The sequence below is a fragment of the Cuculus canorus genome, chromosome 1 (genome assembly GCF_017976375.1).
Source record: "Cuculus canorus isolate bCucCan1 chromosome 1, bCucCan1.pri, whole genome shotgun sequence".
Classification (NCBI taxonomy): Eukaryota; Metazoa; Chordata; class Aves; order Cuculiformes; family Cuculidae; genus Cuculus; species Cuculus canorus.
This window is the reverse complement of record NC_071401.1, coordinates 200,884,566-200,902,633: the sequence shown is the minus strand read 5'-3', so window position 1 is coordinate 200,902,633 and position 18,068 is coordinate 200,884,566. Positions and strand designations below refer to the sequence as shown.

Here is an 18,068-nt window from a genome sequence, read left to right as displayed (position 1 = left end):
CTGCCAGGGGAATTTCACCGCACTAGCCTGAGCTCCAGTCCAGATTTTTCCTGCTCTTTGATCCTTACCCAGAGTGACATCTTGGCTATTAGAGGTAACTTGCCGACTGCCCTGTGTTGTGTAACACCATTCCTCAATAATTGCATAGCATCTTTCATCTGAGGATCTTGATCTTGAATCATTTTAGGAATAGAAATCCACCCATTCCACCGTCTTGTCAGCAGCGCAGGCATTTGGCTGTGAAAGCTGGCATGGGGTGCCACGGCCCTCGTAGCAGACCTTGTTGCTTGCTTCGCTGGTGACAGCTAATCACACCCACTGGGGTAAAATACCAATGCACAAATTGCAATGAAAATGAAGAAGATGACTGCATGACTTTGACCCAGTTGGGAATCTGTGTGTAGGCACTGGCATAGCTATCGCTGCTTGATCCAAATTAGGTACAAATCCTACACTGACAGCATCCATCATTTCTACATGGTACCTGTCATGCTGTCTAAATGCTTCCCAAAATGAGACAAGACAATGCTGCTGGCATCAACACATTCAAAATGTGGCTCAAACCAACAGATTCTTAGAATGCTGCTTTTCCTTCCCCTTGGAGTGGCCGAATAGAATGGAAAAACAACTTATCCCCTTTACTAAACACAGCACACTTATATAAATATATTCGCAGTTAAGCAGAAAACAGAAATGATGTTATGGGACTCAAGAGCCAGACTGCTGTTAAGATGTGTGTGTAATGGATGGCTTAGCTCAGAGCTGTGTGCTAAGTAGCAGAGCCCCATTAGTTCCCTTCCTCAAGCAAAGGTCAGTTTTCACACAAGTAAATCTTCTGACTGGACAGAAGTTTCTCATATCTCTAAAGAGACTCTGAGGAGCAAAGCCTCCCCGCAGGCAATTTATTACACCTTCCCCCCCTCCTCGGTGAACAGAGCAGGGGGCCACCCTGAGAAGGCTGCAATAAATTGTCTGTGGGGAGCCTTGTCTTCCAGCACAAACAAGGTCTGAGCGGCTGTATTTATACACTGCGGCAGGGTGGGAGGAGGGGGTTTGCAGGGCTGATGGCTTTGAGATCTTCCCCTGTAGTGTACACACAGCTGATGCACACCAAGCAGCAAAACAGATGCTGTACAAAGAGATCTTGATTATGGCACAGCTTTGCTGAACTTTATAGACAGAGCAGCTCACGGGAGCTCCTGAAAGCAGCTTGATTGGGCTGGGTTGATTATGTGGGTTTAATATTCTGATTTTTGGCACCCCAGCAGTGCTAGGAGCTGTAGATATATAACATGAGTGGGAGATGTCTCTTTGCCTCCCTTTTATGTAGCATAAACTGCCTGTGAGCTTGGTGTGGGGAGTGATCACTGAGAGCAGGTGAGGGAGGCAGCACAGCTGGAAGAAGCTCAGAGACAGCTAAACATGAGGATGAAGACTGAGTACCCAAGGTGCTGGAACATCTCAGGGCAGTTCCCTGAACTCTACTGGGCTGTTCAAGCTCCATGGCAAAGAGAGTCCAGCACCACCCTCCTTTCAGCTCCCTTTGCAGAGGTGTCTGCAACTGAGCAGGGAAGAGCAGATTTCTATTTATGACTCCTAAGCATCTTCTCTTGGGTGCTAGCACAGGAGATGAAACATATCCACAGGTGAGAGCAAACTCTGCCATTTCTCTCCCTCTCCCTTGGCTGCAAAACTGGCATGTTTGATGATCTCCTCAGGCCTCTCTCCCCAGTTCCTGGAAACCCCTGTCTAACACCATAGGACAGAGAGAGGGCTGCTCCTTCCTTCTCCATGGTGACAAGAGACAGTAGCTGCTGATGGGAGGGAAAAGATACTTCAGCTACCATCTCCTCTCACCTTGGCATCACTTTCCTGCTGGCTTTCTCTCATCCCACCCGCCTTGCTCAGGGTTGTACTCAGAAGCCCCTGCAGCTCATCCACCCCCCTCATGCCCTGTCTGGAGCAAAGCAATAGAGTGGAGAAAACTGTGGATGGAGAAACACAGCCCACTACATGTGAGACAAATAAATTGCTCTGGTTAATTTAGTGTGGTTCTATTCCACTCTTCCTGTCACAGCAGGCTGCTGTCATCACCACCCCCTAATCTAATTTCTCGGAGAGATGCAAAGCTGAGTGGAAATGAATGGCACACACAACCACGGTGTGCTGGGATTGCCATGTGAGCGAGTCGGGCAAGTTGAGAGCAGCATGCCATGAATCTGCATCCCATGCATGTCTTCCAGATGATGGGAGAAGCAGCAATGTATTTTGACAACAAATTGTAAAGTCCCTCTAGACTGATGAGAAATCCATGTTAGCCACCACTGTCTCTCCTCCTTTCAGGGTGAACTGTTTCCAAATGGTCTCCTCCTCTGTTTATTTTTAGCATTAATCATTTTCTCATGCAATATGTCTTTAACCACCGGATGTAAAGGATGGCTGAGAAACTGAAATAGCCAAAAGCCTCATTAGCAACTGAAATCTGATCCAATTCTGTTCAGATGGGAAATGCCTCCTCAACCCTGGCTGTGCCAACCTGGTTTGAAATAATAATCTGAATTTATAGGCTGCCCTTGATGCACATGGAGGGGATTTATCAGGTGAAAAGAGGTAGCTGCAATGTAGATGCCTACATCTGAGCAGAGGTTGGAGGTCAAAGAAGAGACATAGGTATATTAGACTGCAACTTACTGAATCCCAAAGCAGTCATCTGAAATAAGTTGGAGGAATTGTTCTTAAAAGTGCCTATTTATTTCCGGTGGTTATACAGGAAGGCTGTGCTGATTTGCTCTGATGTAGGGCTGTCTACCAGGTAAATATCCCATGTTTGGTGCGGTGAGTCCCATCACGGACATCTGCCCTACCTACCTCAGACCTGGATCACCACGGGTGCACGCAAAGCTATGTTCCTTCAGGTTAAAGAGGTGACATGCATGAGCTTTGCACTCTGTGTTACAGTGCTCGTTTCTTATTGAAGGCCACCTTGTTTGGTAGTAACTGTGGTAACCTGGCAAAATGTCTGGCATCAGTATTGAGAGTCCTGAGCCCTCACAGCTCCCATGCTGACTTCAGCCTAACCAGTATGTATGAACATATGCCAGATGTTGCTGGACACAGGCATTCCTTTGTGGGAATACTGCTGGGCCACAGATACAAACTCTGCCTCACAGTGCATTTGAGTATTAAGGATTTATTTCTGAAAGAAAAGCCTTTCCACATGAGAGATATTCTGATTTAGTGTGATGACTTCTGCAGTGAGTTGTCACTGTTTGGCTGGTGGAGCCACCCTGAGAACACATATATTAATTCCTGGGAAAAGATCCACTAGTACAGTGAATTTTATTTGCTGAGCTTGTTTATATAAATTAACAGCATGACAAACATCCAGAAGACAAAGAGATCAGACCCATGCTGGTGGTTCCCTAGCTAAGGATTGCTAATCCCACAAGCCTATTGTTTGAGGATGAGAATTCACTGCAAAGTCTGGACAACTTTGCTCTCTGTGAACAAAGAGTGTGTTTATGCTCTGGTCCTCTCTTACCTCAAAGATTTTCACAAAGGGAGTATCTTTGCCTTCCTTCTTCTGCCTGTGTGAGTCAGAGCAAAATGATTCCTCGCCTGCTAAAATATAACAACCTTTATTCGAACCCCTGCTAGCTCTGTTTCTCTTTGACCTCTTTGCTGCTCCCGAGTCTCCACGCTTTACTTAGGTTCCTGCCCTTTGCCATGCAGCTCATGCTGTCAGGTAGTTTCACTATCCTCTTCTGGTCTCAAAATAGCTCTGTAAAATCAACTAGTCAAGCGATCCCTCCTTCCTCTGTCCTTGTCTTTTGTTTCTCCTAGACTTTAGCTGTGACTCTCACCTGGCTGTGTTTATCTGCACTGAATTGTCCGAGACAAGGAATGAATTTCACCAAGAATCAAGTGACTAGGGCTTTAGAAAGCCGCTCAGGGAAGCTAATACTAAGACAAGAACTACTATCACTCCCATCCTGCTGCCAGATGTCCCACCTGCCCTGCAAGATATACAGCACTCCCTCTTGCTTTCATGTGTGGCTTTAAAGATATATAAATGGATATTAGCAGAGTTTCGTAAAATAACATTGCACAAGAATGGCCATGGGGCAGTTCCCAGCTGCCCAAGCAGTTGTGATTGCTTCCTAGATTCCTAAGTTGTTCTCAGTGGAAAGCTTCCAGAGAAGCATTGATAACAACCTGAAGAGAGAGAGGCTTCAATTAGCTGTGCAAGTGTGCAAGGGAAGAAGCAATTTCTTCTGGCTAATGCTGAGAACATCCTTCTAAAATCCTCTTTCTTTGACACAGTGCTGTGAAATTTTTGATGGTTGATTATGCAAGAGAGTGAAGACACTGGACATCAATGTTCAACAATGTCAAACCCCATGGAAATGTGTGTCAAAAGATGAAGCTTCAACAGTGCTGCAGAGATTTAAATAAGGGAGGAGAATTTCACACTGTGAACTTCATAAAGATTCCTATTTTCAGCACAGTTCTTCCAAGAAGCCTTTGCTTAAAAAGTCACGCTTCCCTTTAAATGTACTTTTAGAGCAATCTAAAAACTGTGGCATCTTTGGTGGGCACATTGCCCATCAACATTGCTGCAGGCATGTTAAAGGTAAAAACAATTTGATAGTCACATAAAAAGTGAAAATGGTTTCTCTATGGCTTCCTCTCTTCACATACTACCATTTAGTTTTCTTGCCTGAAGCTTCATGTCTTCAGTAGTTACCCAATGTTGTTGAATTGTATATTTACTTTTACTAGATGAAAAAAATCCACGTGATTACTAAATCCTGATACAGTAGACAGATTTCTCTGTAATGAACATCTAGCACATCCAGTCGCATGAATTACTATCCCCCCCAATTAGGACTCCAGCACCAATTTAGGCTTTTTTCAGCTGCAATTCTTGAGAGGTGTAATGCAAGAAACGTATCTGCAAACAGACAAACTTCTACCAACGAAACAGCAGGTGTCATGAGCACCCAGTCCCTTAAGAATCAATATATCTGTAACTATCTGTGGTACAGCATCAGTTATCTCTGCTTTCCTCCTCATGGCAGCAGAGGAGTGGGAGCATTGTCTTTAATGTACGGATGTCGATGGCTCTGCAAGCCCCTGTGCCCCTTCAGATTTTCAAAATACAACCTCGTCTATGGGTGAGTCTTTTCACAACTTTTCCTTCAGCCCTTGCTTTGGTTCCAAAGCCAGAACTGAAACCGCTGGGCAACAGACACCTGGGGCCTTTTCAACTTCAGCCAGCTGGCAGGTGTAGATTTCTTCTCTGATTGCCTTCTGCTCATATCACATTTGGAAATAGACATAGGAACTCCTTACATGCTGGGAAACTTTTCCAGCTTCTTGCCAGCATCAGACATCCATGGGGAAATAAGCAGTAGAAAAGCTGTGGTAAGTTAATGCTCATTCCTAACTCTTGAGGCAGCTGGTTTTCCTGTCCAATTCAATTTGTAACTCTTTGTGACAATCCACTCATTACTACCACAAATAGCCCATAGTCAGTCTGGTTTTCCTACACACATTTTTCAGACATTGAATGCTGACCTTTCCCCTATGGGAAAAATCCCCTAGGGAAAAATCCCCTATGGATTTCCCCTATGGATTATGATTCCAGAACAGGAGAGCTCTCTCATTTACTGTTTTATGGATCCACACTCCTAAGATGTCTCTTGGCTAAAATCCTGCCAGAATGACTTGTCTCCACTGTGCTGCCAACTCCCATGAAACATTACAGGTGGCAATATTTATGCTCTTTGAGTGGTCTTTGAAATGAATATGAGAGTGGCTCAGTAGCACTGGCTTTCACACATTTAGCGATTCCACTCCTAAGATCTGCACTTAGCTCTTGCTCAGTCAGAGCTTTCCCTGCTTTCCATGGGAGCCCTGTCCTAGCATGGACTCCTCAATTCAGTCGGTAGACTTTATCACAGAGGTACTATGTTCTTAATGGGTTGGGTTTTGGAGTTTATTTTTGGGGTTTTTTTTGCCTTTTTTTTTTTATTTGCCTAAAAGTCTAACACTTATCCTGCTGAGCACAAATAACTTTGTATAGTTCTAAGCAGAGCTGGATCTGGATTGTATACCCTGGAAATGTTCAGCTCTGGATCTACCCTTATGGCTTGAAGCACCCAAAACGTAGACTGAACTCCAGAAGGCTACTTCTGGAGTCATGGGACTTTGTGCAATCTTGATTTGCCCTAAGATATATCCACCACTAAATATAGGGACATAACAGAACAAAGAGTCTCATCTATTGAGAAGCCACCCTTGTAATTGAAGTTAAATGAAAGGCAATTGCTAAGCGGGGAAAAAAAAGCTTCACTCAGGGGAAGAAACTCAAAAGTAGGTCTTCATTTTTTGTGGGTACTACGGAATGAATGAGTGTGGTGTCAGATGTAATATAACACTGGCGTGGAAAGCCTAACAGAAAAAGACAGTAACACTGCACTGGCTAGTTCTAGACATGAGCTATCCATTAAAAGTAAGTCAAACCCCTCAACTTAATATTGTACATATGCCATCACAACCCCCAGCCTCTCCCTGGGTGTTTTAAAGCTGCAAAAGCAAATTAGTCTTCTTAGACAGTATCTCCCTCGAAGGCAAAGACGTTTGCGTACATTAGAGCACTGGCAGCTTCTAGCGGCTTCCAAACACTAACAGTTCCTTGCCAAGTTCCCAGATGAAGAGAAATTCTCCCCACTTGCCATCATCTTCATTACAACTTTTCTAATCTGATCTGGTCCAGTCCATGAATATGTTCTATGTCCATGCATAAGCCAACTGATTGCCATAAAATGCTATCATTTGCTATTTTCAGGTACTTAGTTATACCATTGTGCGCTTGAGTCCAGAAGGCAAATACAACAGAGCTATACTGGGATTAATTTGGTCCCTGACATAATGTGCACTCTGGGCGCAATCCAGAGGAAATGATGGCTTGCCAGTGAGGAAGCGAGTATTCTCCTTCCAGGTTGGTTATCCTGGCAGAAAGAGGTCTTTGTTCTGCAGCCTTGCCCAGCTTGGATTTTCCAGGAGTTCAAAACCCACAAATGAAAATGTAAAGGTATAACATCTAATCTTCCTTTTATACAAACTTCCTGGGCAGCTGTGGGTGTTGGTGTGGTTACTACTCATTTACACTTGTGTGAGAGGAATTGTCAAAGCTGAAGAGCTCAAAAAGTGTTTGTTTGTCTGCAGGACTTTCTACATTATGAGAAGCTGAAAGCCTCGTTTCCTGGCCTATGAAGCAGTCATCCTTAGCTGTATCCCATGGGAAGTTCTTGCCACCACACACTTACCTGACACAGAAGTACAAAACAACTGGTCCTGACTTTTTGGGGAAGTCATGTTCCAGCACCCGGCGGTCCAGCTGAAGCCAATTCAAGTGTCCCCTGGCAAAAGAAGAGACAGTTTTGAGCCCATCACCAAAGAGATTTCACGCTACTCTTTTCAATGAATGAGGTTTTACAAAAGATGAACCAAAGAGAATGCTATTTGCCGTCGGCTATTGAATGATATTTGAAAAATACACTGTCAATGTTTGAGAAGTGTAGGCGATATCCTGGCAACATTTCAGTCTGGGAATCGAACAGCTAAAGTTCAATCTGTCAGGTGAAAGCTGGCAGCATCAAGCAGGCAGGAGAGCCCGAAATGTTATGAGCTTCACCTTTTTATTACAACCCCCTGGAGCAGTCATATCATTAAAAGTCTGTCAAGATTTTCATTAGAAATCCTTATTGTTAAGAGTTTCCACAACTCCTGTAATGTTTCACTCAAGGCTAAACCTGACACTACAGCCTCAGACAGTTTATTTACCACCCAGGTGCCTGCAATAGCCTCTCTTGGTTTGCCCAGCCTTTGTTTTTCCTCCTTCAGGTAGCTCCTGAAAAACAGCTGCTCCATGAAGCATTCCAGCTCCAATTACCACAAGCTGCTTTTCTTTTCCCTAGATGGTACCTGTCGCTATTATTTTATCCTATAATTTATCCATTCGTGCTTTGCTGCTGGAAGCTTTCCTGGACAGAAGCTCTGTTCTTTGTCACATTCCCCACATTGTAGAGCACTGGGTGCATGCGAGAGGTATTTATAAACACCATTATTTTTATTACAGGGGCACCTCATTCCCCAGCTGAGATAAAGGTGGCATTGAATTAGGCTCTAGGGAAATACACCGGGCAAAATTCACAACCCACTAAAGTTGTCGGGAATTTTGCTGTTGCCTTCAGTGATGCTAGAGCTGCATAGAATCATAGGATCATAGAATCATAGAATGGTTTGGGTTGGAAGGGACTTTAAAGATCATCCAGTTCCAACCCCCTTGCCATGGGCAGGGACACCTCCCACTAGATCAGGCTGCCCAAGGCCCCATCCAACCTGGCCTTGAACACCTCCAGGGATGGAGCAGCCACAACTTCCCTGGGCAACCTGTGCCAGTGCCTCACCACTCTCATGGTGAGGAAACTCTTCCTTATATCAAGCCTAAATCTGCCCTTCTCCAGATTATACCCATTAGTGTTTTGCTGCTGATTTCAGTCAGACCAGATTTCACCCAGAGGGAGAGGTAGCCTTTGCCTTCAGTGCTCTACTGTCTAGACAAGCAAAAAGAGAGAGAACTGAAGTGATTTTGGGGGGAATCTTGCAGCAAATAAAGCAGGAAATAGAACTCAGATTTTCTGAGCTTTGTTCCAGTGCCTATTTGCCAGCTTATGCTAACGCTCAAGAATAATTCTTCATTCCATCCAAAAAGAAAAAAAAAGGGGGGGGAAGAAGGCTTATTTTTATTAAAAAAACCCATTAACTTAACTTTAGGGTTGCCACAAGGCTTAGCAATGTACACTGTCAGCAAACACACACAGCTTTCACAAAAGTCTGCCTGTTACCCCTTAGCAGTGCGTGTGCTTTGAGCAACCGAGAGGCCCCTTAGGAAAGTAAGCAACAACAGTTTTATTTAGCAATTTCACCAAATTTGTAGCTCCCCCACTCCATTATTTTTTCTAGAAAAATACATAAATTGGAAAGTAGCAGTTTCAAGAGGCTTTGAATCACCTGGGTTCAATCTGAATTTCCATGCAGCTGCCCTGGCTTATGTAGATGCAGAAGAGGATAGGCAACTCAGGGATCTTCAAGACCAGGCAGCTCTGGGCTGCCCTGGGACACCGTACATGTTCACCTTAGCACAGTGTGCTGCTTTGCATTCTCTGTGGGGTTCAAAATAACTTGTGAGCTCCAGTCATCACTCCAGAGAGTTCAGCATCAGACCTTTATAAAGAAGGAAGCTATCTCACCTCATATTTTGCTATACAGAAGTCAGGCATTCGGTTTAAGCAGGTTTTGCATCTATTTTGCAAAAGTACCAGGTCTCAACTAAACACAAGCAAGAGGTGGAGTTGCGGACTTTTCAAACACATCCCAGACATCTTTCTGTCTACAAAAAGGATCAAAAATTTTTTTATGTCCTGCTCTAGACACCTGTGTATTTCTCTTCAAGATATTTTAACTTTGAGCCAGCGTTTTTCTTTAGATCATAGAATCATAGAATGGTTTGGGCTGGAATGGACTGTAAAGATCATCCAGTTCCAACCGCCCTGCCATGGGCAGGGACACCTTCCACTGGATCAGGCTGCCCAAAGCCTCATCCAGCCTGGCCTTGAACACACCCAGGAATGGGGCAGACACGACTTCCCTGGGCAACCTGTGCCAGTGCCTCACCACCCTCACAGGAGAAAATGTCTTCCTAATATCTCATCTAAATCTCCCCTTTTTCAGCTTAAAACTGTTCCCCCTCATCCTGCACTTCCTGATAAAGAGCCCCTCTTCGGCTTTCCTGAAAGCCCCCTTTAAGATCAAGATTTTAAATATTTTTTTCCATATTTTTTTCTCTAGGTAAAGTGCAGCCTGATCTGTGTTTTAGGGGCACTGACTTACTAGCAGGGTGGGTATAGGAAAGGGGGGACAAAATGCAGATTTTTTAAGCTCAACTAGTCATTTCATGTGTCTCTATTGCAATACGTGTGCTGAGAGTGAGTGTTGGGCAGCGATACCACTTGGGATCAGGGACGAGGATGGGATAAGGGATCAGAGGTAGGATGGTCTCGTTAGCAGGGCTGTGTATATGGGCTGCCTGGCTTTGTTCTCAGCAGGCTGTGTAGCTGGGCATGCGGCACAGTGGGGTCTCCATCATTTCTGCTGCTGGGATGCAGTTGCCTAGTGCCAGAGTAGGATTCTTGCATCATGCCCTGTTGTTCAGCACACATGTGTGCTTTAACAAGCTTGGTTTTTAGAAGATAGATGCTCCAGGCTGTCAGAAAAAAAGTCGTGTTGGAAGATTCTCAGCCTGGGCACCAAAAAATTAGAGGTGTGCACATTTCCCACTGCATAACCCCTTCCTGAATTCTGTCCTTTTCCCTATTCTTTTTATTCTGAAGTCCTGCTAAGTTTCTTTTAACAAGATTCGAAAAAGCTGAAATTAACTGTGAAGACCACAGCATGGGGATTGAAACTAGATGTGCTTACCCATTCCTAGCCAAAGTACAAAATGAGCATTTATCCATGTAGGTCAAGGTATAAAACTCTGTCAGAGCAAGAAAAAGCCACACTAAGCCTGACATCCTATCCTGAACCTGTCCAGCTACATTTGTATCACCAAAGTAGCAGTCACCAGCAGCTGATGGCATTACACAGTGGTTCCCACTGAGACTGATTTGTTGACAATCGACTTATTGTCTACCTCTGTGTTTATTCAACAGAAAAGTCTGGGTTTGCCTAACACGTACAATGAAGGGTTGAGAAGCCATGGTGCACAGAAGGATAATTCACTTCAAGGTATTTCTTATTTTGAAAAGACTTGTTTTTTCATTTGCGCAGCATTTTAACTTGAGAAACTGGTCGATATAACCAGTGCAAAATGAATATATGCATATGTGTATGCATATCAGATCACACATTTATGTTGTACGTGTATATGGATGTAAGTATTGAATAATACATTTAATTGCCACTGAGTTATTGAGTTGAAGAGTTTCATTACTCTCATCTGCATAGAGCTTAAACCCAAAGCTCCTTCCGTGAAGGAAGGTCACTTAAATCACTGCCAGGAGCTAACTGCCCACTGTACTCAATTACCACTTACAACCTTTCATCGCTGAGGGCTTCTGCACTGCAGATTGTCACTTCACTCCTTGTTTTCAGGCGTGCATGTGTGGCATGTAGAGAACAGCAGTGGTGAAGAGTCACTGGCATCTGCCTGTGAATGTGGGCTATCAAGGAGCCAAACTCCAATGTTGTTACTCCACAAAACACTTTGCTCTGGAAACTGTCTTGCTGTCTTCATCAGAACTATTCATGGAGCGCAATCCCGTGTAAGACAGGGAGATATATGGGCATATAACCCTAGGCATGTACTAATCCTGACAGTTTTCACGGACCAAATTAGACAGCTTCCACTGGGATCCCATTCATGCATGTCTATGTCTAGCTGGATTTCCTTCACAGTTCAATTTAGAGACACAAAGTAGCTTTTGTTTCGTTATCATTGTTGGTTTGCTCATTTGGGTATTTTTATCATTGTGTTCACAAATAAAGGTGCAAGCAGTTTTGGGTGACGTGTAGGGAGGCTGAATATTGCAAGCCAGATACGTTTTCTCTATTGGTTGCAGACGGAGTATGGATTTTGGTGCCCAGGGTTCATATTGTTGATTGCATGCAGTAGTTCTGTTTTCTTTTATTAGAGCTTTCAGTAAAGAGTGGTACATCAGTCAGTACTTCACCTCCAGGTGGTTCTGTTTATACAGTTTTACTGGTTAGTGTCTAGTTTTCTTAAAAGTGGATCCACATTGATTTGTGCTATCAAGGTATTTGGACCAATTAACCAACTCAAGCCCCTTTAGTGTCAAAATCAAATTGAATTGACACTGAGAAAGACTAGTTCACAAAATAGAAACCATATAAACTATTTTACATTTCCATCAATCATGATGGAAACAAAACCCCCCTTTAAGCTCACAGATTTTCTCATTTATGGTCTTAATCCTTCAACAGAAATATTTTTAAGGGTCTGCAAAGCATAACGAGGTGTATGAGTTTAGCTATACAGCTAAACTAAAATCACGTAAACTGATTTTGCAAAATGGTGGACTTGGTGACAAAGGCACTGGTCTAATGCCAGAGCAGGACATTATTCTGAGAGCTGAACCCTCTGTTGGACTGGCTGTTCATCCAGGATGTGAGACACCTGGTCTCTCGTTTTGGCTCTGCAATAAGGTCGCAGGGTACAAATACGTTCCCTCCAAATCCCTGGAGATTTGGGAGTATATCAGGGAAGAGTGACCCTGTTCTCCCTCTTCTCCCACTGTTCCCTTGCCATGCCTTTGCCATAGCGTCCTGGGCTAAGCAAGGACACTATCTGTTGTTACCTTAGTTAGTACAGTCTCTACACAAATAATGTGTACCTCAGTGCCTTGCAGTTTTTATCTGATATATTAGCTAGCTGAAGAAGGTTCTCTGCAGGATCTGCTCTGGTGAGGGAGGATAGGCATCAGCAAAGGATTTGGATCAGCTTTTGGCTAGGGCTATGGAGAGCGGGAGCTGTGGAATACAAAAGCTGGTAGTTCTGCACGAAGCAGGTGAATCACATCTAAAGACAAGTAAAGGATGTTAAAAATCTGCCTGTGTCCCAGATGGGACATCTGCAGTGAACAGAAGGGTCATCCTGACCACCTGCCCTCAGTAAATGCTAGAAGAGCTGATGCCAAAGGAAAGGGCAGTTACTCGAGATTCAGACTCAGCTGAACTTAAATAAACAGGGCCTTTCCTCATTCCTTTTCACTCTTTATCAACTGGTGTGCAGACCTTCAGGCTTCACATGAAGCTTGGCCCCACGTGGTGTGCAGGGACACCCTTTAGACTTGTGCTTTCCTGCAGTTAATAGCTCATGCCATAAAGTGTTCCTATGATCATTAAAATAGGAGGCGTTATTCTCTCCTCCATAATAGTCTGACAATCTAATTTTAGTCACGCTCAATGCCATAATGACCCTATATTATCAAAAGAAACTATTAAGTCACCAACGCAAAGGTTGTTCCTATTGATTTTCTTCTCAGGTTGTCATGATAGAGCACAACTAATGAATGGAAATCCCCAGTCCAAATCATTTCCAAATAAATTACTCTCATAGAGCTTTTACTTTTAAATAGAAGAATTGATTTAATACTTTAGTGGCTTCTCTTCTTTCTAAACTTGCAATTTAGTCAACTCCAGACTACATTTATGAACCAGGTTTGTTCTGCTTTATCTGGTTAGGAGTTCTCTTCAGGTAAGGTGCATAGAAACTCAGTGAAGAGTGAAGAGAAGGAAATCCTTCAGGGTCTGCATCTCAGAATTAAAGGTTTTCCTTTTCAGTGCCTGGTCTGTATCAGCTAGAGGGCTGTATTAGGTTCTCTTCAAACACACAGTAAGAGCCTGCTTTTTGTGCTAATTGAAGAAAGGATTTTTTCTTAACTTTCATTTCACATTGCAGGTTAAGATCTGCAGAACAGATTATTTTCTGAAGGTGGCACAAGGCATCTATTTCCAAGACCCAGTCTAGCCCCTCAAGTGTATTTTTTGACTGTGTTCAGTCAAATAAAATGATTGCTGTTTGTGCCAACTCTATTCAAAGCTTTTTGCAGCTGAAGAGGAAATATTACCCATATATAATTTTTGTCACACTTATTTTCACAGCGCTAATGAAGCCTCAGTATAAGGGTCAGACTCAGTATGGGACAACAGAAAGGCTGCAGATCAAGCTTTAGATCAGCTTACTGGCATGTTGCTGGGTGCGTTTACTAGCTTTAAGGAGGATGTCCCCAAATATTTCATCTGGGCTGGCTGAGCATCTCCTAAAATGCACCCAGCTTCATCTTGACCACAGGTCATGAGGGTGACCAAGTAAGTGGTTACCATCATCTTACCCTTTGAAATCCCATCCAGACAGTTTGCATGCATCTGTATCTGCTGCAAATCTTTGAGCACTTCCTCGACAGCATCTGTCAGCCTCTTGCACTTCCTCCCGTCACTAACCCACCTCTCTGCTAACACTGCTCTATGTTAAACCTGGAAGCCCCAGGGGAGGCTGGGCTCTCTCTGATTCCTGACACCTCCTCATTAGTTTCCCTTGCACTCCCAGGGGAGCCCTGTGCCCACTCAGCAGAGCTGAGAGTTGAGACTGGCTCAGCTGCTATCTGCTTGCTGTCTGACATGTGTTTCTTGGTTTTAACCTGTACTATTTGGAGTGTTAAGGGAACAGTTTCATCTCTTACTCTGCTTTGACTTCCATGCACAGCTTTCTTGCACCCTTTGGGCAGCACCCACTGAGTAACTTGCTGTCTCCAACAAGAAATAATAACCTGGTGAGAAGTAATTTCTTCCTCCTGCTTTATAAGCTGCCAGTGCTTTCTGCCATACCTTCTTTGAGGGCCAGACTCATTAATATGTGTTGGGCTGGAGTTCTGCCATAGGGCTGAGCTACTCACATCAGTGGGATGAAATAGGTTCTGAGCTTTCCTCTGACTCAGGTCCTTCTTCTGCATGTGCCTAACGCCGAACATCCTTCCACCTCAGGAGCTGTGTCATGAGATGGCCTAAGGCTGCCCAAAGCATGCACTTGCCAAAGGAACTGGCTTTAGAGGGGAAACCACTGCTGAGATGAATGTGTATGTGTTTGTGCAATTGCCCAGCAGCCTTTGATTACCCAGTCCCAAAAGAGTATTCCAGCAGACACTTTAGATTTCACTGCCACTTCAACAGGAGAGCAGAGCCGGCTCATGACAGCAGCACCTCTGACCCAGCTGTTCTGTGATCACAACATCAGCTTGAAAATCTTGTTTTTTTTAAAACACAATAGATGTGGGATGCATTTTCCTGCTTAATATAAAGAAAAACCTATTGCAAACTACGGTGGTGTATGGTCTATGTACACGCATATAAGACACAGTCCACACAGCCAGCACAGTCTAACTATGGAGAGAAAATGTGCAGCTGGAAAAAAGTAGCAGGGGCTGTGCAGTATTGCAGAGACTTCACAGTCAAGGACTAACCATAGCATTTGGCAAACATTTATTTCTTCAGTGCTAATTTTATAATTGTGTTTTAAACATGGGGTAGAAATGCCCTATCTTGAGACAAACCCTCAAATTTTGCGGTAATACTAGGGCTCTGGGAGCTGGGGTGACTGCAGTGTCAGGGTCTCATCTTTTGGTTTAGCTCAGCCATAAGGCTGTTTGTTGTGTGATTCATGGTAAGATTGAATCCTTTCCACAATGCAGTTTTACATTTAAAAATGCTTTTTTTTTTTCATGTTAGATTTGGCAATCACACTTTTTCTCACACTTTCTTCTTTCCTTCTTTTAAGAAACTCTAATCTGAGATATAAAACATCAGAAGTAATAATTTTGTGATTTGTTTTTTGTTTCCTTGAAATAATTTATCATTGCTTTTAGCTGTGCTTGAGTGAATAAATTGATTAACACTTTAACTGAATAGTTCCACCTATCTAGTAATAATTTCAAACTAGTGAGTGGATCTTAAGCCCATGAGAGCTTAAGCTAACCTTTTAGCAATGCCAAAAGACACCAACTCTTTGAACATGGGATCAGGAAGGAAATGTTACTGCCTCTATGCATCTCTGGCAATGCTTAGCTTACCATGAGAGGCCTCTAGACCTTTGAAGAAGAGGCAGTGCAGGACAGACTCCAATGTGAGATACATGTTTCCCTAGACCTTGGTATAAGACCTCAAGACACACAGGTTTTCTATACTGGTCATTTTGCTTAGGACAAAATTGCCAAGATTTCCTGTGATTTAAGAACTGCCTCTTAGGTCTTTGTATTCTCACACTTACGTTTCATCTGTGAATGCAATTCCAAAGTACTCCTTCTCCTTCAGGTTGAAATGAGATGCCACCAAGTCAAGCAACTCCTTGGCCAAAAGCTTTGGCTGTAAAACAAGAAAGAGAGAAAATGATTAATGAGGAGAAATTGGATAGAACTGCACTGTGCTTCTGGAGGGAAACACTATCCTACTGCACTGTTGTTGCTTTTATGTTCCCTCTGGTGTTCAAGCTATATCTGCACGCAACATTAGCTCCTCAAAATGATCAGTAGTTTCCCTTCTAGGTAAATACTAAAAAACTGGCAATTCTGACCTCTTCAGTACTTAATGTCTCTGCAGACAGATGACCTGCTGCCTGCCAATGTTCAGATCTTCGATGACCAGCTCACTCATGCCTCTCTAATAATTTTAGTTGTTAAAGCTTTTTATCAAGGACATTTGCAAGCACATTTTAGACACCCACTCTCTCACATGCAGCACAAATATATGCTCATAACAGTAAGAAAATACATAGTGCCAAAAGATAGGATGTGACAGGACTAAATGAGAAGTAAATGACAGAACGAAATGGTTTCCCCTTCAGTATTGCTTGCCATTTAGGGGTAAGGATATGTCCTCAAATTTAGGCACTTGGGAGGAAAGAGAGGAAAGTAACACACAATTTCAAAATACCCTTTGTAAGAGGCTAAAAGTCAAGCTCCCAGAAACAGTTCACTCCATTCAGAGGATGAGGCATTGCTACCATGGGGCAATTCTGCCTTTTCTGCAAAATCTTATTTGACTTTTAAGTCTAACGCTTCCTTTGACCTGTATGAATTTCCACCAGCTCTGCTAAGCTCCTGTATTTCCTACTGGGCAACTGAAGTCTTGGCTACGGCAGTGCTCTTGTCCCAACTATCATTGGTAAGAAATGTGGATACAAAGGATCCAGGTAGCTGTAGCCTGTAATAGCTCCAGAGCTGTGATGACTACAGCAGCACTGACACAGCTCGGGTTAGAGATCCCACCAGTGTTCCCTGGTGGCTGCTCATAAGATTTGGCCTACAAATCTCTGTGCTGCAAGCTGCAGTGAAAATAAAGCTGGCTGCAGGCTTGGCTGCCCCAGCGAGCCTGTCAAGGAGCTGGGTCAGAGTTACCCTAGATGTGAACCTGTTGCTAAATGGAGATGAATTTATGATGCTGTGCAGAAAATGGGTGGTGGAGACATGAGAACTCTGCTGTGCTAATTGACTGTCCCTTGCTGTAAATACAAACACAGCTTGTGTTGAAAAAAAGTGATATGTACTTAATTCCCAGATAGATTCATAAGACTGTTGCCCAGGGAGGTTGTGGATGCCCCATCCCTGGAGGTGTTCAAGGTCAGGTTGGATGGGGCCTTGGGTACCCTTATCTAGTGGGATGTCCCTGCCCATGGCAGGGGTGTTGGAACTAGATGATCTTTAAAGTCCCTTCCAACCCAAACTATTCTATGATTCTATGACTATCAACTGCTCTCTAAAAACGGTCCTAATCCCAGCACTATCCTCATACCTGGTACAGCTGAGACAAGCCTGAAATACTTCTCTAGCATTTATGTGAGCTTTAAACCATTCTCCACCCACCTGTCTGCCTGCTACATCCCAAAGTAGTTACCAGCAGCATCCATACCAGTCTTTGTCTGTGCACCCCACGCAAGGGTGGTTTCTAGGTCATGCCAGCAAAGGAAGAAGCAAGAGCTGTGCCTAAATGCAGCACTAGCTTAAAGCAGCCTCTGAATATGAGATAACTTGCTGTGTAGGAAGAACAGCCTGGCAGATAACAAATAGGTGGGTTGCAACAAGCTTCATTTTAACTGCTAAGCCAAACTTCTCAGGCACAACTGTCTCTGCTATGTCTATGCTCCCTGCTGCTTTGTCTTTCTCAGACTCTTGAACCAGTCCTGAACAGTGCTCAGAGCTGAGCAGACTAGACGTGGGGCTCTGGTCCTTTGTCTTCTTTGGTACCTTCAGGGACCAAAGCAAAGAACTTATCAGCTACACCAGTCTCTTTGGAGGCTCCTCAGATGCATCTTTCCTGGCATTGAGCTGGGTGGGATGGATATTCCCAGTATCTGTGTCTCCAGTAAGATGAACCTCCCTTTGACAGACCTTTTAGCAGACAAGATACAGTCTGGCTTATGAGGTACCCGG

General features: G+C 43.7%; 1 protein-coding gene across 9 annotated transcripts in view; it reads right to left on the bottom strand.

The window, feature by feature from the left end:
• The window catches only part of FRMD4A (FERM domain containing 4A), a 389,746-nt gene that overhangs the window by 94,273 nt on the left and 277,405 nt on the right, over positions 1–18,068 (bottom strand). For all 9 annotated transcript variants that reach the window (XM_054056344.1, XM_054056345.1, XM_054056346.1 and 6 more), the window contains 2 exons: positions 15,911–16,005; positions 7,335–7,427 (listed from right to left, as the gene is read on the bottom strand). In XM_054056344.1, coding sequence (XP_053912319.1) covers positions 7,335–7,427; positions 15,911–16,005 — 188 coding nt within the window. The remainder of the gene's footprint in view (positions 1–7,334; positions 7,428–15,910; positions 16,006–18,068) is intronic.